Source organism: Canis aureus, chromosome 26 (genome assembly GCF_053574225.1).
Source record: "Canis aureus isolate CA01 chromosome 26, VMU_Caureus_v.1.0, whole genome shotgun sequence".
Taxonomy (NCBI): Eukaryota; Metazoa; Chordata; class Mammalia; order Carnivora; family Canidae; genus Canis; species Canis aureus.
This window is the reverse complement of record NC_135636.1, coordinates 14,320,523-14,337,459: the sequence shown is the minus strand read 5'-3', so window position 1 is coordinate 14,337,459 and position 16,937 is coordinate 14,320,523. Positions and strand designations below refer to the sequence as shown.

Here is a 16,937-nt window from a genome sequence, read left to right as displayed (position 1 = left end):
TTTGAGCTCAGAGGCAAGTCTCCTTGAGATTTTTGCTCTCCCTCTTCCTATCCACTTGCTAGCACGTGTGCACACTTGCTCTCCCACTCTCTCTAAAATAAATAAATCTTAAAAAAAAAATCTTCATTCAATGGGCTCATTCTAAGATTAAACTGTAATTACATACTTGACTTAAAATAGAATTCAATATTCCTTAGAATCATTGAATAGAAGTAAAGGACCTTAAATAAAATATTGCTTCATAAACATCCCTGAGTGGTATGGTTATACTGATATGCCTTATTATGAGACTTACTGAAAAGGGCACCCAACCCCTTTAAAGCAGCCTCTTTGATTTTTTGCTGGACAATTCTAATGATGATGAGAATTCCTCATTATATTACATTGAACTCTACTTTCCTTCAACTTTTATTTACTGGCAAAAATACTGACTTCCAATTTAAAAAGAGCAATGAAATCTTCACTAATATATTCTTTCTGCAAGTATTTGAAAATAACTAGTAAGTCACTTTTTAGACTTCCTCTCCAGACTAAACTGAGTTCTCCCAATCATTGTTCAGATGGTAACACTACTAAACTTCATTTTTTCTTACCACCACTTCCTGCAAAAGACAAATATTTGAAACAAATGGGCTACAACATAGCACCACATTCCCACAGGAATATGCAGGAGTTGAGTCCACCCTACGAAATTTATTACAATAGTCAATCAACTCTCAAATATCAAATGTGCTAGTCCCCTCCACAAATAAAAACCTATGCAAACATTTTATTCCCAGTGAAAAAACATACCAGTTATAAGAAACAGATACTACTGAACATAGAACACCTTGTTTTTAAGCAATTATATTCCTACAAGTTATTAGTATTCTTTCATCTAAAGATGTATTGTGGCAAAGAACTGAATCCTGGTCAAAAATCCTACCTGGCTTTATTAATTTTTAAAAAAATATATATTTATATATATTCATTCATTTATTTATTCATTTATTCATAGAGACAGAGACAGAGAGAGAGAGAGAGAGAGAGAGAGAGAGAGACACGGGCAGAGGGAGAAGCAGGCTCCATGCAGGGAGCCTGATGTGGGACTTGATCCAGGGACTCTAGGATCACGCCCTGGGCTGAAGGTGGTGCTAAACTGCTGAGCCACCCGGGCTGCCCCCTACCTGGCTTTAAAAGATATATGTATATATTGTACATTGGAATCTAATATAACACTGTATCTTATATATACTGAAATTTAAAAAAAAGATATACATGTATGTAAACAGCAGCACTCTGCAAAACCAGTATTGGTTCCAAGTGTACATGCTGCTTTGCTCAGATTGCTGAAAAAAATGTGTATGCTAGAAAACAATCCTCATTTATACTAGCTTTTATCTTTGTTTAGCTTTGACATGGTTTTAATTAGTATTATTCTACTCTAAAAAATTGTTGAGCCCTTCAAGGCAGTTATAAAAATCACTTACTATGCTGTATTTCTTTGACTCTTCACAGCAAAATGGAGATGGAAAATTATATATTATATATTTTATGCTAGGGAAACCTTGCTAATTAAGGTCTAGTAGGAGTTATGGGAGGAAAGTTTACTTATGAAATACACATTTTAAAAAGAAGTTTAATGACCTTAGAATGGATATGGTGCCTGTATTCAAGTTTATATATCCTGAGAATACTAGAATCAAATCTAGGAAAGGTCTATCTTCATTAATGGACAGAAATAATTTGTAGTTAGTGAATCAAAGAAACCAATCAAGAATAAACTGGCAAGGGGATCCCTGGGTGGCTCAGCGGTTTCGCGCCTGCTTTTGGCCCAGGGCGCGATCCTGGGGTCCTGGGATCGAGTCCTGCATTGGGCTCCCGGCATGGAGCCTGCTTCTCCCTCTGCCTGTGTCTCTGCCTCTCTCTCTCTCTGCATGAAAAAATAAATAAAACTTAAAAAAAAAAAAAAAAAAAAAAAAAAGAATAAACTGGCAAAAGTCTAAAACACTAGCCCCTAAGTGAATTAAGAGATATACGCAAATACCATGTTAACTTCCTCATCAAAACATTCATGGCAAATAAGATTTCTTTAGGTTTATGTTTCTAAGAGTTTCATTTCTAGGGGTCCCTGGGTGGCACAGCAGTTTGGCGCCTGCCCTTGGCCCAGGGCACGATCCTAGAGCCCCAGGATCGAATCCCACATCGGGCTCCGGGTGCATGGAGCCTGCTTCTCCCTCTGCCTGTGTCTCTGCCTCTCTCTCTCTCTCTGTGACTATCATAAATAAAAACAAAACAAAACAAAACAAATAAAATGCACTCAACATCTTGAAATGAAGAAAAATGAAGAAAAACAAGTGAATATTTAGTGGGTTTCTAATTCTTACCTGGAACCCACTTAATTTCCATTTCCATGTCATTTTCTTTGCCTTTCTTTTCTTTTTCTTGAATAACTTGCAAAAGCTGCCTGTATTTAGCAATTTGTTCTTCATCATCCTTTTGACTTTTCTTTGTTTTCCCATCTTCTTCTATACTGATTTTATCATCACCTAATAAAAAGATCAATTTCGTTTAATACAGAAATATATAACTTTTAAATCTCACAGTCACTACACCTTCCAAAAGGTACTGTCAGAAAAAAATGAAAAAATGCAGTATCAAAATCAGACAGTTAATATTAAATGAATTAAATGAAAGCATTCAGTCTTGTCTATAATAAAAATCACCTGCAATATAAGTTAGCACTGTCTAAACAGTATATTTGAGAATCTCCCTTTTTATTAAATTTCATGTTTCAAAATAATTTTATAGATACGTAACATCCTTGAACTTTCTCTTCCCTATAAACAAGAGAGGAGAGACATCACTTTATCCCTCTTTATGTCTTCTACCATCTGCCACAGTGGCTTTAAAATGTTATGGTCAATAAAAGGAGGCTGAATATTGTTGGGCTACATTTGGTACATGGATTGAACTATTTATGCTGAAGAGACAGATAAAAGAAGCTGCTTATAATCCAAAACAAACAATGGGTCTTTTCCATTTGGTGGTGAATAAAAGGATGCTTACTTTCAGGATCTCAATAACACACTGAGAATAAAAATGAGTAAATTAGAAGTTAATTCAACTAATATCCCAGTGTGGAAAAATATCCACATTTCCATTTCCTAATTTTATAAAAATAATTAGAATACAAAGGAATAATATAAAGTTCATGGGCAACAAATACCAAAGAAAACTAATATATGAAAAGTTTGTTTGCTCTATATTTCCACTGTACTTTTCCAAGTCAAAAACATAAATTAAGAACCTAGATTTTAATGCAAAACATACAGACTTTTTGAATTGACTAAATTTCCCTGGTAAAGGAAAATTCAGAAGTAGCATAATGAAGACCCTCTCTTCTATAAGCTATGGCTAACTGGTCACTAAAAATGTCTAACATCATTAAGCAGTCAGCTGTCAAACATCAATGTTAAGATTGTCCTCACGTCTTAAAAAAGGTGACATGGAAAAAGCACTGGTTAAGTAAATGTTTTCATAGTTTTTTTCTCTAAATGAATAAAAAAATAGTCCAGGACATTCTTTCCATCCTATCACACTTTTATATTTTCATTCAAACAGCTGAAATTCATTTTTTTCCTGTTTGTGCTTTGTGCCACAAAAATAATGTTGGATGGAATTCTGTCATGTATCCCATAATTCAATGGATAAAACATCAGGAACACATTAACAAAATGGCAATGTATTTCTTTCTATTAAAAGCTTACTTCTGAAAACATAATTAGAAGCAAGCTCCTTCCAGGTTGACATTTTAGTGGTAGGTCTCTGATGGCCTACTTTAAATTGATTTTTTCCAGTACTAAAATTTTACTTTCTGAAGTGCTAGAATGTGGGATAACTCATGTATGTCTGGTTTTTTTTTCCCAATTCAAGGACAATACTTTGTGAAAGTCTTAATACTATATAAGGAATGAAAAAATAATCCAAGAATAAGAAGCCCTGCAATGATCTTTATAAACAACACCATGAACATCTAGTAACTAAGGCATTCAAATATACGAATGTATTTATCAGAAGTACTAAATTACAATTTAAGTTGGCAAAATCAATTAAAATACTGAAGAAAAAACGCATGCTTTTAAAACTTAATGAGTAGTAGATTTCAAACAAAAAGCGATTAATTCTTAAAAGTTTTATTAGTAAAATATATAATATGGGGTAACCTATATAACTCTACTATGGGGTAAACTCAGGATTTGAAACCAGAGGGCCCAAGATCTTAACATATTGACAAATTAATACATTTTTGTCCAATGCGAATAGCGCCATTTAAAGAATTTATTTATTTAAAGATTTTATTTATTTATTCATGAGAGACACAGGGAGAGAGAGACAGGCAGAGACACAGGCAGAGAGAGAAGCAGAGAGAGAAGCAGGCTCCATGCAGGGAGCCCGACATGGGACTCGATCCTGGGTCTCCAGGATCACACCCTGGGCCGAAGGCGGCACTAAACTGCTGAGCCAGCTGGGCTGCCCCAAATAACGCCATTTAAAAATCTAGGTCAGTTCTCTCAAACCAATCAAAGAAAACTGTTAACATTCAGCCAATCTTCACAAGTATACAGTTCTCTACTTTCCTTTAACTTACAGCTGCTAATGAAGAAAAACTATCCAGAATTTTCAGAAAGTACTAACCATATAGGCATATGAATAAAAAGGATACGTAGAAAAATCACTATGTATATTTCAAAGGCTATTTGGAAAAGGACTTAGCTGTTCTGGGAACACTAGAAATAAAATGGTCATCAATTGTTTGAAAAGCCAAAATGTTAACAACAACAGCCACTCAGGCCTTAAAAAAATGACAAGGCTTTTGTGCCCAACATAACCAGCCTTGTAAATCATACTTTTTCAAAGACTATTAAATACCTAAGAAATTATGTGGTCTTATTAATATGAGATGTCTGAACAAAGAAACTAGAATTCCCATTCCATGTGCAGAGCATAGTTCAAGAGGAGCACTTTATGAAAATCTCAGAAAAAATGAGATGCAGTGTCTTTAGTAGTCTAAAGAAATGATGACAGGCCAATCACAGGACCTAAGAAAGTTTAAGAGTTAATGGTCCTATGTTAATACTCAAGAAGAATTTTAGGATTTATTTAATTTGACATTCAGGTAATAAAAATAATGCATATACAAAACCAAAACCAAAAGTAGCTATGAAAAATGTTAAGCTATAAATAAAAAGACTATTCACCACTGCTAATTAAAAATGCTTAATATTTAACATTTATAGTATTTGTTGTTAACACTAAATCCCTTACACAATTTTGCATGACTTGGAATTCTATTAGATAAGACAAATGAAGATGTGAATATATTAGGGAGATAGCATCAACCAAAAACTGGTAAGAAATTACAATCAAGCAAACCTTTCCAAACAGAGCCAGATTACATACAGGGAAAAAAGGTTTTTTGGGTTTTTTTTTTTTTTTTGGTTCTTTTTTAAAAAAAGGGTTATTTTAGGTAAACATCATATACAACTAGAAAATACACCATTGATAATTTCAATCATCAAAACAAACTTCTAAATAAAACAGATAATTTGACAACTTCTGCTTCCATTTATGGCAAGCTAGATACTTCAGACCAACTCTTTCACCAAGGATATCATGTCAGATGAAATATTTTAAAAATCTTAAAAGCATCAATGGGTTAAAAAAAAAACTTTAAAGAACTGAAAAATTAGTAAAAAATTACCAAGTCAAAATCAAGAAGGGAGCACCATGGAGTTGACTCTCTTGTATTCAAGATTTATTTTCCCTGAGAACATTTACTGATACACAGAGAAATAGCTATAAAACTAAACGTTTCAGCAGCTTAGCAGGGCCAAGAGGACAAATGTTATAAGAGGAGATTTCAACTACTATGTCTACTTTATGCAGGGACCCAGAGGGATATACCATTAGGGTAGAAGTCAACCAGTAGTAAACCCTTATGAAGACTTGTGTCACCCAAAAAGTCCAAGGAACCTGAAGCCTCAAATCTTGGGAGTAATGTAGTCCCAAAATGACCAGAGTAAATGAAAGTTCTCTCTGATTAGATACTCTCATCTCAACTATCAAATTAGAACACAAAGTTAACCATGTATACAAGTAAACAAAAGAGAAATATCTTGTACAGTAACAGAAATGAACCCAAAAAGACTTAAAATACTGAAATTATCAGACATAGACTATAAAAACATGCTTATTCCATTTACAGAAGTGTTGAAAATATCTGCAATGAATGGGAAATTATAAAAATATATCGTGGATTTGAAAAATAACCAAACAGGGCTTTCTGGAGTAAAAATATAAAAATCAAAATTAGGAATGTAATGGATAGGTCTATCAACAGATTCAACACTGCTGAAAAGCAATTAGTGAACTGGAAGACACATCAGAAAAAAATATCCAGAACACAGCACAGAGAGACCATAAAGTAAGAAATATATGAGAATAGCAAAATGAAGTTACAGTGGAAAGAAATAATATATACATATATATATCTCAGAAGGACGGGGAAGAAGAAATATCTGATTAGATAATGGTTGAGAAAATTCCAAAACTGATGAAAGATACCATGCCACAAATGCAAGAAACCCAAAAAAACCCAAGCACACAAATAAAAAGAAAAACTACAAGTCTGTAGGATATTATCATTAATGTGGAGCTGGTGAGGACTTCCCACCCAGATTTTTTTTTTTTTTTTTACCAATGAAAGTATCTTTCACAAGTGAAAGCAAAATAAGGACATTTTTATAAAACTCAAGAGTTTGACACCAGCAAATACTACCAGAATTTATCAAGGACATATGCAAAGTAGAAGGAAAATAATCCTAGATAGAAGTATAAGACTTAGAAAAGAATAAGGAACAAAGAAATTGGGAAAAAATGTGGGTAAATGGAAATAAGGGCAGTTTAAATATTTAAATAGTCCATAGGACTTACAAAAAAATAGAATTATAATAAACAGGATAGCATGAGAGCTGTTTTAAGATTCTGCATATTGGGATCCCTGGGTGGCGCAGCGGTTTGGTGCCTGCCTTTGGCCCAGGGCGCGATCCTGGAGACCCGGGATCGAATCCCACATCGGGCTGCCGGTGCATGGAGCCTGCTTCTCCCTCTGCCTATGTCTCTGCCTCTCTCTCTCTCTCTCTGTGACTATCATAAATAAAGATTCTGCATATTGTCTAGGAGGGTAGAAACATTAATTACCATTAGACCATAATAATTTAAGAATGCAAATCATAAATTCTAGGATAATCACTAAATGAACAGAAACAGAGTCTACTTTCTAAACTATTTGAAGAGAAAATGGAATATAAAAAAATATTCAATCAAACGGGTGCCTGGGTGGCACAGTCAATTAACATCCAGCTCTTGGTTTCGGCTCAGGTCATGATCTCAGGACTGTGATCTCAGGATTGGGCTCTGCACTGAGCATGGGGTCTGCTTGGGCTCTCTCCCTCGGCTCCTCCTGCTCATGCTCTCTCTATATATCCAAAATAAATAAATAAATCTTAAAAAAAAAAAAAATCAATCCAAAGGTAGCTCTTAGCTTAAAAAGTGGGGGGTGGGGGGTGGGGGTGGGTTAACAGAGCATTTTATTACTTTGTTAAGAGACTGCAAAACTGTGTAAGTCAGGACAAGACCAAAAAGCCAGGCTTTTTGTGTTTGGTAACAGCTTTATTTTATTCCAGATGGGCAGCAAAGCGAAATTTATTGAGCAATTGTAAAGTGATAGTACAAAGCTCTGGAAGAGGAAGGGGACCCGGGAGCGCTGCCCTATTTGGTAACAGTTTTATTTTACTTTCTTTTTAAGATTTTATTTATTTATTCATGAGAAACACAGAGAAAGAGAGAGAGAGGCAGAGACACAGGCAGAGGGAGAAGCAGGCTCCATGCAGAAAGCCCAACGTGGGACCTGATCCCGGGTCTCCAGGATCAGGCCCTGGGCCAAAGGTGGCACTAAACCATTGATCCGGGATCCCTGGGTGGCGCAGCGGTTTGGTGCCTGCCTTTGGCCCGGGGCGCGATCCTGGGGACCCAGGATCGAATCCCATGTTGGCTCCCGGTGCATGGAGCCTGCTTCGCCTTCTGCCTGTGTCTCTGCCTCTCTGTCTCTCTCTCTGTGACTATCATGAATAAATAAATAAAATCTTTAAAAAAACAAAAACAAAAACAAAACAAAACAAAAAAACCATTGATCCACCCAGGCTGCCCCTTGGTAACAGTTTTAAACAAAATGTTTGTGGTTAGAGAAATTCATGCTAAAAAAATACCTCTAAATAAAAAATTTCAAATACTATTTGTAGGTATATATAATACTATACATGGCAGTATGCTTTGCAGATAACTAAGTATAATACTATACATGGGAGTATGCTTTGCAGATAACTCCCTTTTAAGTTACTGCCAAAGACCTATTTCCATTAACAAGTCTAGATTAGGCATCTAAAGGCTTAACAATGTAAAACATTGAAAGATTAACAAGTACCTTGTAACTCTTCTTCTATTTCCTCTTCATCCTCACTAGAGGAAGCTAAGTAGGCTTGAAAATCCATGTCTAAAAGCTCTTCCTTTTTAAACTTCCTATTGAGTGTTGTAATTCTGTCATGATCAGTCTCATCCCAAGTGATCTCCACCTTTCATCAATAAGAAAAAAAAATACAAATAAAAATAGAAGTATCAGCAATGCACACTTATAAAATATCATTAATGTGGCTATAAGCTTAAAAAGGCATACTAAAACAAATAATAAATGACATGCATAATAAAAAGTATTTTATTTATGAAAGGGGAACCATTTCAATTAACCTGTATCTTTTTCCTAACTCTCTGCTCTATGCAAGGTACTCTATTTTTTTTTAAAGATTTTATTTATTTATTCATGAGAGACACACAGAGAGAGGCAGGGGCATAGGCAGAGGGAGAAGCAGGCTCCCTGCACAAAAGCCAATGCAGGACTCAATCCCAGGACCCTGGGACCACGACGAGCCAAAGGCAGATGCTCAACCAGAGTCACTCAGGTGCCCACAAGGTACTCTATTATTACAAGTAAAAATTCATCAATGTGTCAATTAATTATAGGGAAAAAAATAAAACATACTAGTAAAAAATTTAACATTATGAATTGACAAAAACATGTTTTTCACCTGGAGTTCTAAGTATTTCAGAAGGTCTACAAACCTTGTGAAATCCAATAAAGCTTTCAACTACTTCCAGTATGGTTCGTTTTTCAAAAAAAGATTAAGAACCACTGATAAGAAAGGCATTTACTGGTTCGAAGTATGGTAAACCCTCATGATACGGAAATTCATCTATCTATAACATCACTGGTCTGGCTCTTGTCCTCCATCTATAACATTTGGTCTAGCTCCTGTGCTCCATGCAGGCCCTATTCTCAGATAGGCTCTATCAGAAGTTTTAGATGTTATCACAGGGTAGGTCCCCTACCCTTGTTTTTTTTCCCCCTCAGGTTAATCTCCCCAGATTAGGACAAAAAAATGAGTACCAATTAACCAAGGGATCTTTAAGATAGCTGACACTACCTTAGAAGTTCTAACTAGTCACCGGATTTAGAATTATCCCTATTCCGATAATTTGTCTGAATTGGTAACCACAAAATTGCTGCTGGAACTGGGACTGATTGTGGATGGTACACCTGGACTCTAGGAATTCCAGAATGGCTGTCTGCACAGACTTGCCTTGGTCATTTTTCAGTCTTGAAAACAACCTGACCCTTTATTTTATGTTACTGAATCTATTAAACTTCACTTATTTCATAATGGTGGGGTTCTATCATGCTCAGTAACTAATCAAGGCCACACAGTACCCAACAAAGCATGCAGGTGACAGATACAGCAGTTCTCTCTACCACTAGACTATCCTCAGAAGAGCACAGTGGTCTGTCACAGGAAAGGCAATGGGAAACCTGTGTGGTTACTGCAGTCTATCTGTGGGTAGCAGGTTTAATAGGGGGAAAAGAGAAGATAAGCAGCCAAGTAACAAATCAACGCAATAGAAATCTTCTGGCTAATTCATTACTGAGCAGTAAAGTTACATCTAATAATCCTGAACTATTTTACTTTAATTGTTTTTACAATTTTGGATCACATCTGCAGAAAAAAAAAATGTATTCCTATTTAAAATTTCCACTGGTTTTAACTGTGATTTGAGGTAATGCTACCTCCTTCTCCCACTTCCCAGGATATTAATAACCGACATATTACTTATTAAAGAATCTACTTGAGGGATCCCTGGGTGGCGCAGCGGTTTGGCGCCTGCCTTTGGCCCGGGGCACGATCCTGGAGACCCAGGATCGAATCCCACGTCGGGCTCCCTGCATGGAGCCTGCTTCTCCCTCTACCTGTGTCTCTGCCTCTCTGTCTCTCTCTGTGTAACTATCATGAATAAATAAATAAAATCTTTAAAAAAAAAAAAAAAAAAAAGAATCTACTTGAATGAGAATATAGGGGAAAGATAAAGGAGAAAAAAGAAACATTTGCAGGTAATTGACTCAAGCTTAAAGGATAACAAAAATCTGAAAATAGGTTCAGACAGATGTGGTAGATAAAAATGCAAATACACTTGTGTCTCACTCCTATTTGTATTTGTGCACTAAAATTTTGAATACTTTCCATTTCTGAAGATGAATGAGTAAATAATACACAAACTCTTTTCTAAAAGCAAGAGTCCAGCTATACATCTTTAAAAGTTAAGAAATACCGTTGATGTTCCCATTGCAGCAGATGTGAAATATTTTGGTTTATATGCTGTTAAGTCCACTTCTGAGGCTATGTCCTTGGGCTCATCATCAAAAGTAATATCATCTGGTATAAACCTAAGAAACAAAGAAAAAATAAATTTATTTTAACATATGCTGTAGTGATAAACAACCAGAGTTCAGGTTCTTTTCTAATTAGTTCTAGTTTATACATACATACCATATAAAAGTTTCTATAAAACACACATGTAGATGGGGCAAACAATGTTAGAAATAACCTTGGCACAAAATTTATGAAATTCATAAACTATAAATCTGTAACTCCACTAAATTTGAGGGAACTTTGTAGGTAGAAACCCTGTGTTAGGAGTCTGTTAATATGAGTCAGGTGCAAACACACATGGGTCCCTCATGTTTCAAAAAGACCTAGACTCCTAATAGCATGGTATGAAGATCGAATAGAATTAGTACTGGATAAGTGTTCTGAAAATAAAGTATCAGACACATAAGGTGTCTCTGAAAATAAGGAAAAAACTTAAGGTTGACTCTTTAAAAAAATCTTCACAATATCATCTTACATTATTTTTTCACAAATAATTAGCTGTTAAATGTAAATTAGTCACTGTAATTGTCTGATAATACTTAGGCATCAGGCTAAAAAAATAAGGGGAAAAAGCAGAATTAAATAACCTATAGTTAATATATTTAGATTTTGTAATTTGTACAGGAGACTTTGGTTCCACACACACAAAAAGCATATGCTCAAAAAAAAAAAAAAAAAAAAAAAGCATATGCTCTATGATCCACTAAAAATGATTTTTGGGAGATAATTAAAGTTCATTAGGTTTATTTTATTTTATTATTTTTTTAGTTCATTAGGTTTATACAATATCCTTCTCTACCTAGCTATACTTCTGCAAGGAATTAGTAGAAAAAAAACAAATATCTGAAATAATTACTTTTAAATATAATTAATATGCATGCATTTATATTTTGAGGCAGATGAAAAAAAGTTTCCCTAGATAACTGGATGACAGCAGAAAACTCCATTTCGGTTGTTATGTTCAACAAAATAAAACAGGGAATGTAGATTTTTTTCCACGGTCATTGATCTTATTTTCTAGGCCTGCCAGGGCTTATTCTAATATTGCATGGAAATGTCTGAAAAAGGAAACACATGGAACAAAATGATGCCGAAAAGAATATGTTAACATGAATTCATGAAACATAAAGAGTTTGACATTCTAACAAATGCTTGTTACCTACTATTTAAACATTCAAAACAAGTACCTCCTATTTAAATTGTTGAGAAAAGAAAAAGAAATACTTGTAAGTCCTTCTTGCCAGAAATACAAGCGTACTAAAATCTTACCTCAGATTATCAATTCAAGAATTTTTATTTGTATTTTTCTTCCAGTCGGCGTGCCTTTCAAATATGAAAGCCAGACACTACAATATGGTGAATTTTTTTCGGAAATATTTCATTTTGAGAACAAAGCTTCTCACAAACTTGGATACAAAAAGAACTGATTTCCATTCACAGTGTCATAATAGAATGGTTTACTGGGTTCAAAAGCACTAAGCTAATAACAAAATGCTATAGAAGTTCAGCTCCTCATTCCCTCAGAACTGACATAAGCAACCATCTAAGGCTTTTTAGCTTGGGGCCAGTGAAATCTGTGCACGTGGTGAAAATAATGCTCAAGTCTGAAGACAATGTCAGCTACACCATCCATTCACTGAGCATTTAGACCAGCACTGTCCAATGGAACCTTCTGTAATGACAGCAATGTTCTGTATCTGCTTTACCCAACATATGGCCAGTACGTACTTGAAATAGGTCTAGTGATGAAGCAAATGGATGAATTAAAATAAAATTTAAAAAAATTTTAATTAGTCAGATATGACTAGTAACTACTATATTAGAAAGCACAGGATTATAGGTACCAGTTGATTAGCAAATTCTTTTGCCCCCACCTCAATGCCTTTTTTTAAAGTTAATTCACCTGGGTCCTAATTCTAAAAGAGGTTGCAAAAAAATATTACTACATATAACCAATTACCTTAAAAACATAGCCAATATATTTGAATTTCAGGATTTAAAAGTGGGGTGACTCATACATAATACTTTTGCATTTTTTCATTATAGTTTTCTTTGTTGAGTGATGTTCCATAAGATGGAGTTCACCTAAAGCAAAAAATCTTCTTGTGCAATATGAAACAACAGAAAATACTACCAGTCTAATATTTTATTTCTTACAAGCATATTGTGCCACAAGATAAAATTGGTAAGACACATACCTCAAATCTATGAATGAACAACTACTTTCGAATTCAAGGCCATCACAATCTTCATAAATTTTACCAGCTGTTTCAGGAGAATCACAGTCTACTACTGCATAGTAGTACCTGAGTCGTTTGAACTGATAATCTCTCAATTTTTCTCTAGAAGTCCTAAAAGGTAGAAAGTTCATTAAGCTTACCAATATGGGAACACAAATACCTATCTTCCTTTAAAAAAACAAATGTAATTATTTCAAGAATAATATATTACAACCTGGCCTTCATCCCAATCCATCTTTCCTTCATGATTCTACTTGTATGGGCATTAAATATTTAAGCTCAATTTATTATTTTGAATAGCACAGACTAGCTATTTCGATTGAAATTTGAATCTAGAAAAGGAGAATATAAGAATTACATATGCTACTTATAATTTTTAGTTCTTGAATAGTCAATTTTTTTGGTTTGTTTTCCTACCACATATAGTCTCTGAAGTAAAACTGAACAAAATCACTATATTACAAAATATGCTAAGAAAGCATTAGCTCTCAGGAAAGAAATTTCTGGTTTTGTAAAATGTTCATTCCAGATTTATGTATGCTCAAGTCTAAATTGTTAGAAGTTTAATTTCATTTCACTACAACATATTCTTTGAGGGTCTTCATTGGCTCTGTTTTGCCATCAATCTATTTAACCAACATTTTTATTACATGAACATATAGCTCCACCTAGTGGTTTAAAAGCTACCTTAAAGTTTTTTCTATTCATCATGATAAAAATTGTTATGTTTTTTATTTAATCCATAAATTTTAAAAAATTACGCATTTTGAAGGCAAATAGGGTATCAGTCCCACTTATACGGAAAGCAACATCTCAGGGAAAAAAACCAAAACTTACTAATTCAGAGCAACGAGGCTGAGAACCCTTAATCAGTCTAATCATGAAATGTTTTTCAAAACTCCATAATTGTTTTTGTGAATAAAGAAATATGAATATACACACAAAAGGTTGTTGGAATAATGTGCCACTTCTGACAGACTTTAATCTGCTTTACTACCTGTTTTAACCATGAATAGCAGGCACAGCATAAACTTCAGTCCCATTAAAGTGACCAGAGTTCTTACAGCCACTCTGGAAAAACTGTGTGGAGGTTCCTCAAAGAGTTAAAAATAGATCTGCCCTATGTCCCAGCAATTGCACTGCTGGGGATTTATTCCAAAGGTACAGATGCAGTGAAATGCCGGGACACCTGCACCCCAATGTTTATAGCAGCAATGTCCACAATAGCCAAACTGTGGAAGAAGCTTCAGTGTCCATCGAAAGATGAATGGATAAAGAAGATGTGGTCTATGTATACAATGGAGTATTACCCAGCCATTAGAAACGACAACTACCCACTATCTGCTTCGACATGGGGGGACCTGGAGGGTATTATGCTGAGTGAAATAAGTCAATTGGAAAAGGACAAACATTATATGGTCTTATTCATTTGGGGAATATAAAAATTAGTGAAAGGGAATAAAGGGAAAGGAGAGAAAATGAGTGAAAATATCAGTGAGGGTGACAAAATATGAGAGATACCTACTCTGGGAAATGAACAAGGGGTAGTGGAAGGGGAAGTGGGCAGGGGGTTGGGGTGACTGGGTGATGGGCACTGAGGGGGGCACTTGGTGGGATGAGCACTGGGTGTTATGCTATATGTTGGCAAATTGAACTCCAATAAAAAAATTAAAAAAAAAAAAAGTGACCAGAGTTCTGAGTTAGTGACATGAATTTGAGAGATTTCATTTTATTTTCTATAACAGATTAATACCAGTCCTTTTCAGGGGCATCTTCAGGAATACTTAATAACTCTACTGGTCCTTGAACTTGTTCTTCTTTCATCCTCTCCTTTCCAAACTCCGAAGGATATATCTAAATGCATAAAAATAAGATCAATGTAATTTATACTTCACTTTTCTTATAACATTCAGACCTGTCAAGGTCAGGAACTCTTAAGAGTTACAACTGAATTAGATGAAAACAGCAAGGATGACTCACTTCCAAACCTATTATTGGAAGCTAAAACATCCTGAGGAATCTCCTTAAAAATAGTCATTTAGACTGGAAAGTAACAGAAGAGGAGGTTGAGAACAAAAATAGAGTATCTTCTGCATACATCAACTGGGACAAGATGGTCCTGTGATCCAAAGGAAAAATTAAGAAAAGCAAGAGTTCAAGAAACTCAATACAAACACACATATGAAAAATGACTAATTGACATGAAATATATGAAAATGATTAAAATATATAAAACATAAAGAAAAATAATTGTTTTATCTTTTGTCATATCATTTACCCAATGCTTTCTTTTAAGAAATACTTTTATTTTTTTTATTTATTTATTTTTTTAATATTTTATTTATTTATGACAGATACAGAGAGAGAGAGAGAGGCAGAGACACAGGCAGAGGGAGAAGCAGGCTCCATGCACCGGGAGCTCGATGTGGGATTCGATCCTGGGTCTCCAGGATCACGCCCTGGGCCAAAGGCAGGCGCCAAACCGCTGTGCCACCCAGGGATCCCTAAGAAATACTTTTAAATAGAAAAGAACTGGGATGCCTGGGTGATTGAATGTCTGCCCTTGGCTCGGGGCGTGATCCTGGGGTCGGGATCGAGTCCCGCAATGGACTCCCTGCATAGAGCCTGCTTCTCCCTCCGTCTGTGTCTCTGCCTCTCTGTGTCTATCATAAACAAACAAACATATAAATAAATTCCTTAAAAAAATAAATAGGAAAGAATTAATAATCTTAACACACAATTTAGATGGTCTTGGTAAAAGAAAAACAATTCACCCTCATTGGGATTTGGTATTTTTGTATGTTGGCTACTTTTGAGAGCCAAAAAATATAATTGTATCAATTTGTATTGTTTTGATAATACTGGGCTTAATATATTTTTGCTAACTAATACATGCTTTTTTGAGTTCTCTGCAATATGCAATTTATCAAATAGGGGCTTTGAGTTTTCTTACTAATTTGAGTGGCAATAATAGGTTTTGATGTGGAATTTTTAAATATATATGTAGTCACATCTGTTGATTCTGTTTCTTTTTCTTTTCTAGGTTGAGAAATTCCTGCTATCCATTTCCTGAGACACAAGATTTAACAAGAACACAACACTATTTTATTCCATTTCTGTGGTTTGATTTTTTATTTTTTTCCTCACTTTATCATCTGGAGTTTATTTTGGACTATGATGAGGTAAAGATCTGAACTAAACTCTTTATAAAGAGACTCATTGGTGTGTCCCATTATCAGGTATTCAAGCTTAGTTTAGTCTAAATTATAATATAAACTCTACTATTTACCAATTTCATTACATCAATTTGTCCTTCCATTTTTACCCAAACTTGCTAACACTTGCAGCAATAGAAAATGTTTATATGTTGTACCTGACAGGGTGAATCCTTTTATACTGGTATGTTCTCCCAAAAATTTATTAGTCATTCTCACTTGTTTATTCTTTCAGATGATTATTGGTATCATTTCTCTTTACTTTGATTTGAACTAAAATCATGATTAAAACTACACTAAAACTATAGAATTGACATATTTAAATATTTAAATAGAACAATAATTTAGAGCTGTTTCAGTCACAGTACTAAATAGTGAGCTTCTTTTAATTTCATCCTTACAACTATCCTAGGAAATGCTATTGTTCTATCCACTTGTCAGATGACAGAACATATTTGAAAGATTAATAAAATGCCCAAGATCACATTGCATGTATCAGAATCAATATTTAAATGTAGGTCTGTCATACTGCAAAGCCTAGATTCTTAATCACTATGCTTGCTCTCCAGAAAAATGGTATCTCAACATTTATTTTTTTCAAATTTATCCAGTGTTAGAATTTACTT

At 34.7% G+C, this 16,937-nt stretch overlaps 1 protein-coding gene across 3 annotated transcripts in view; it reads right to left on the bottom strand.

Moving 5' to 3' along the window:
- ESF1 (ESF1 nucleolar pre-rRNA processing protein) overlaps positions 1 to 16,937 on the bottom strand; it is a 65,898-nt gene that overhangs the window by 39,532 nt on the left and 9,429 nt on the right. For all 3 annotated transcript variants that reach the window (XM_077872149.1, XM_077872150.1, XM_077872151.1), the window contains exons 5-9: positions 14,850 to 14,950; positions 13,055 to 13,207; positions 10,756 to 10,870; positions 8,525 to 8,672; positions 2,367 to 2,528 (exon numbers count right to left, since the gene is read on the bottom strand). In XM_077872149.1, the coding sequence (XP_077728275.1) occupies positions 2,367 to 2,528; positions 8,525 to 8,672; positions 10,756 to 10,870; positions 13,055 to 13,207; positions 14,850 to 14,950 (679 nt within the window). The remainder of the gene's footprint in view (positions 1 to 2,366; positions 2,529 to 8,524; positions 8,673 to 10,755; positions 10,871 to 13,054; positions 13,208 to 14,849; positions 14,951 to 16,937) is intronic.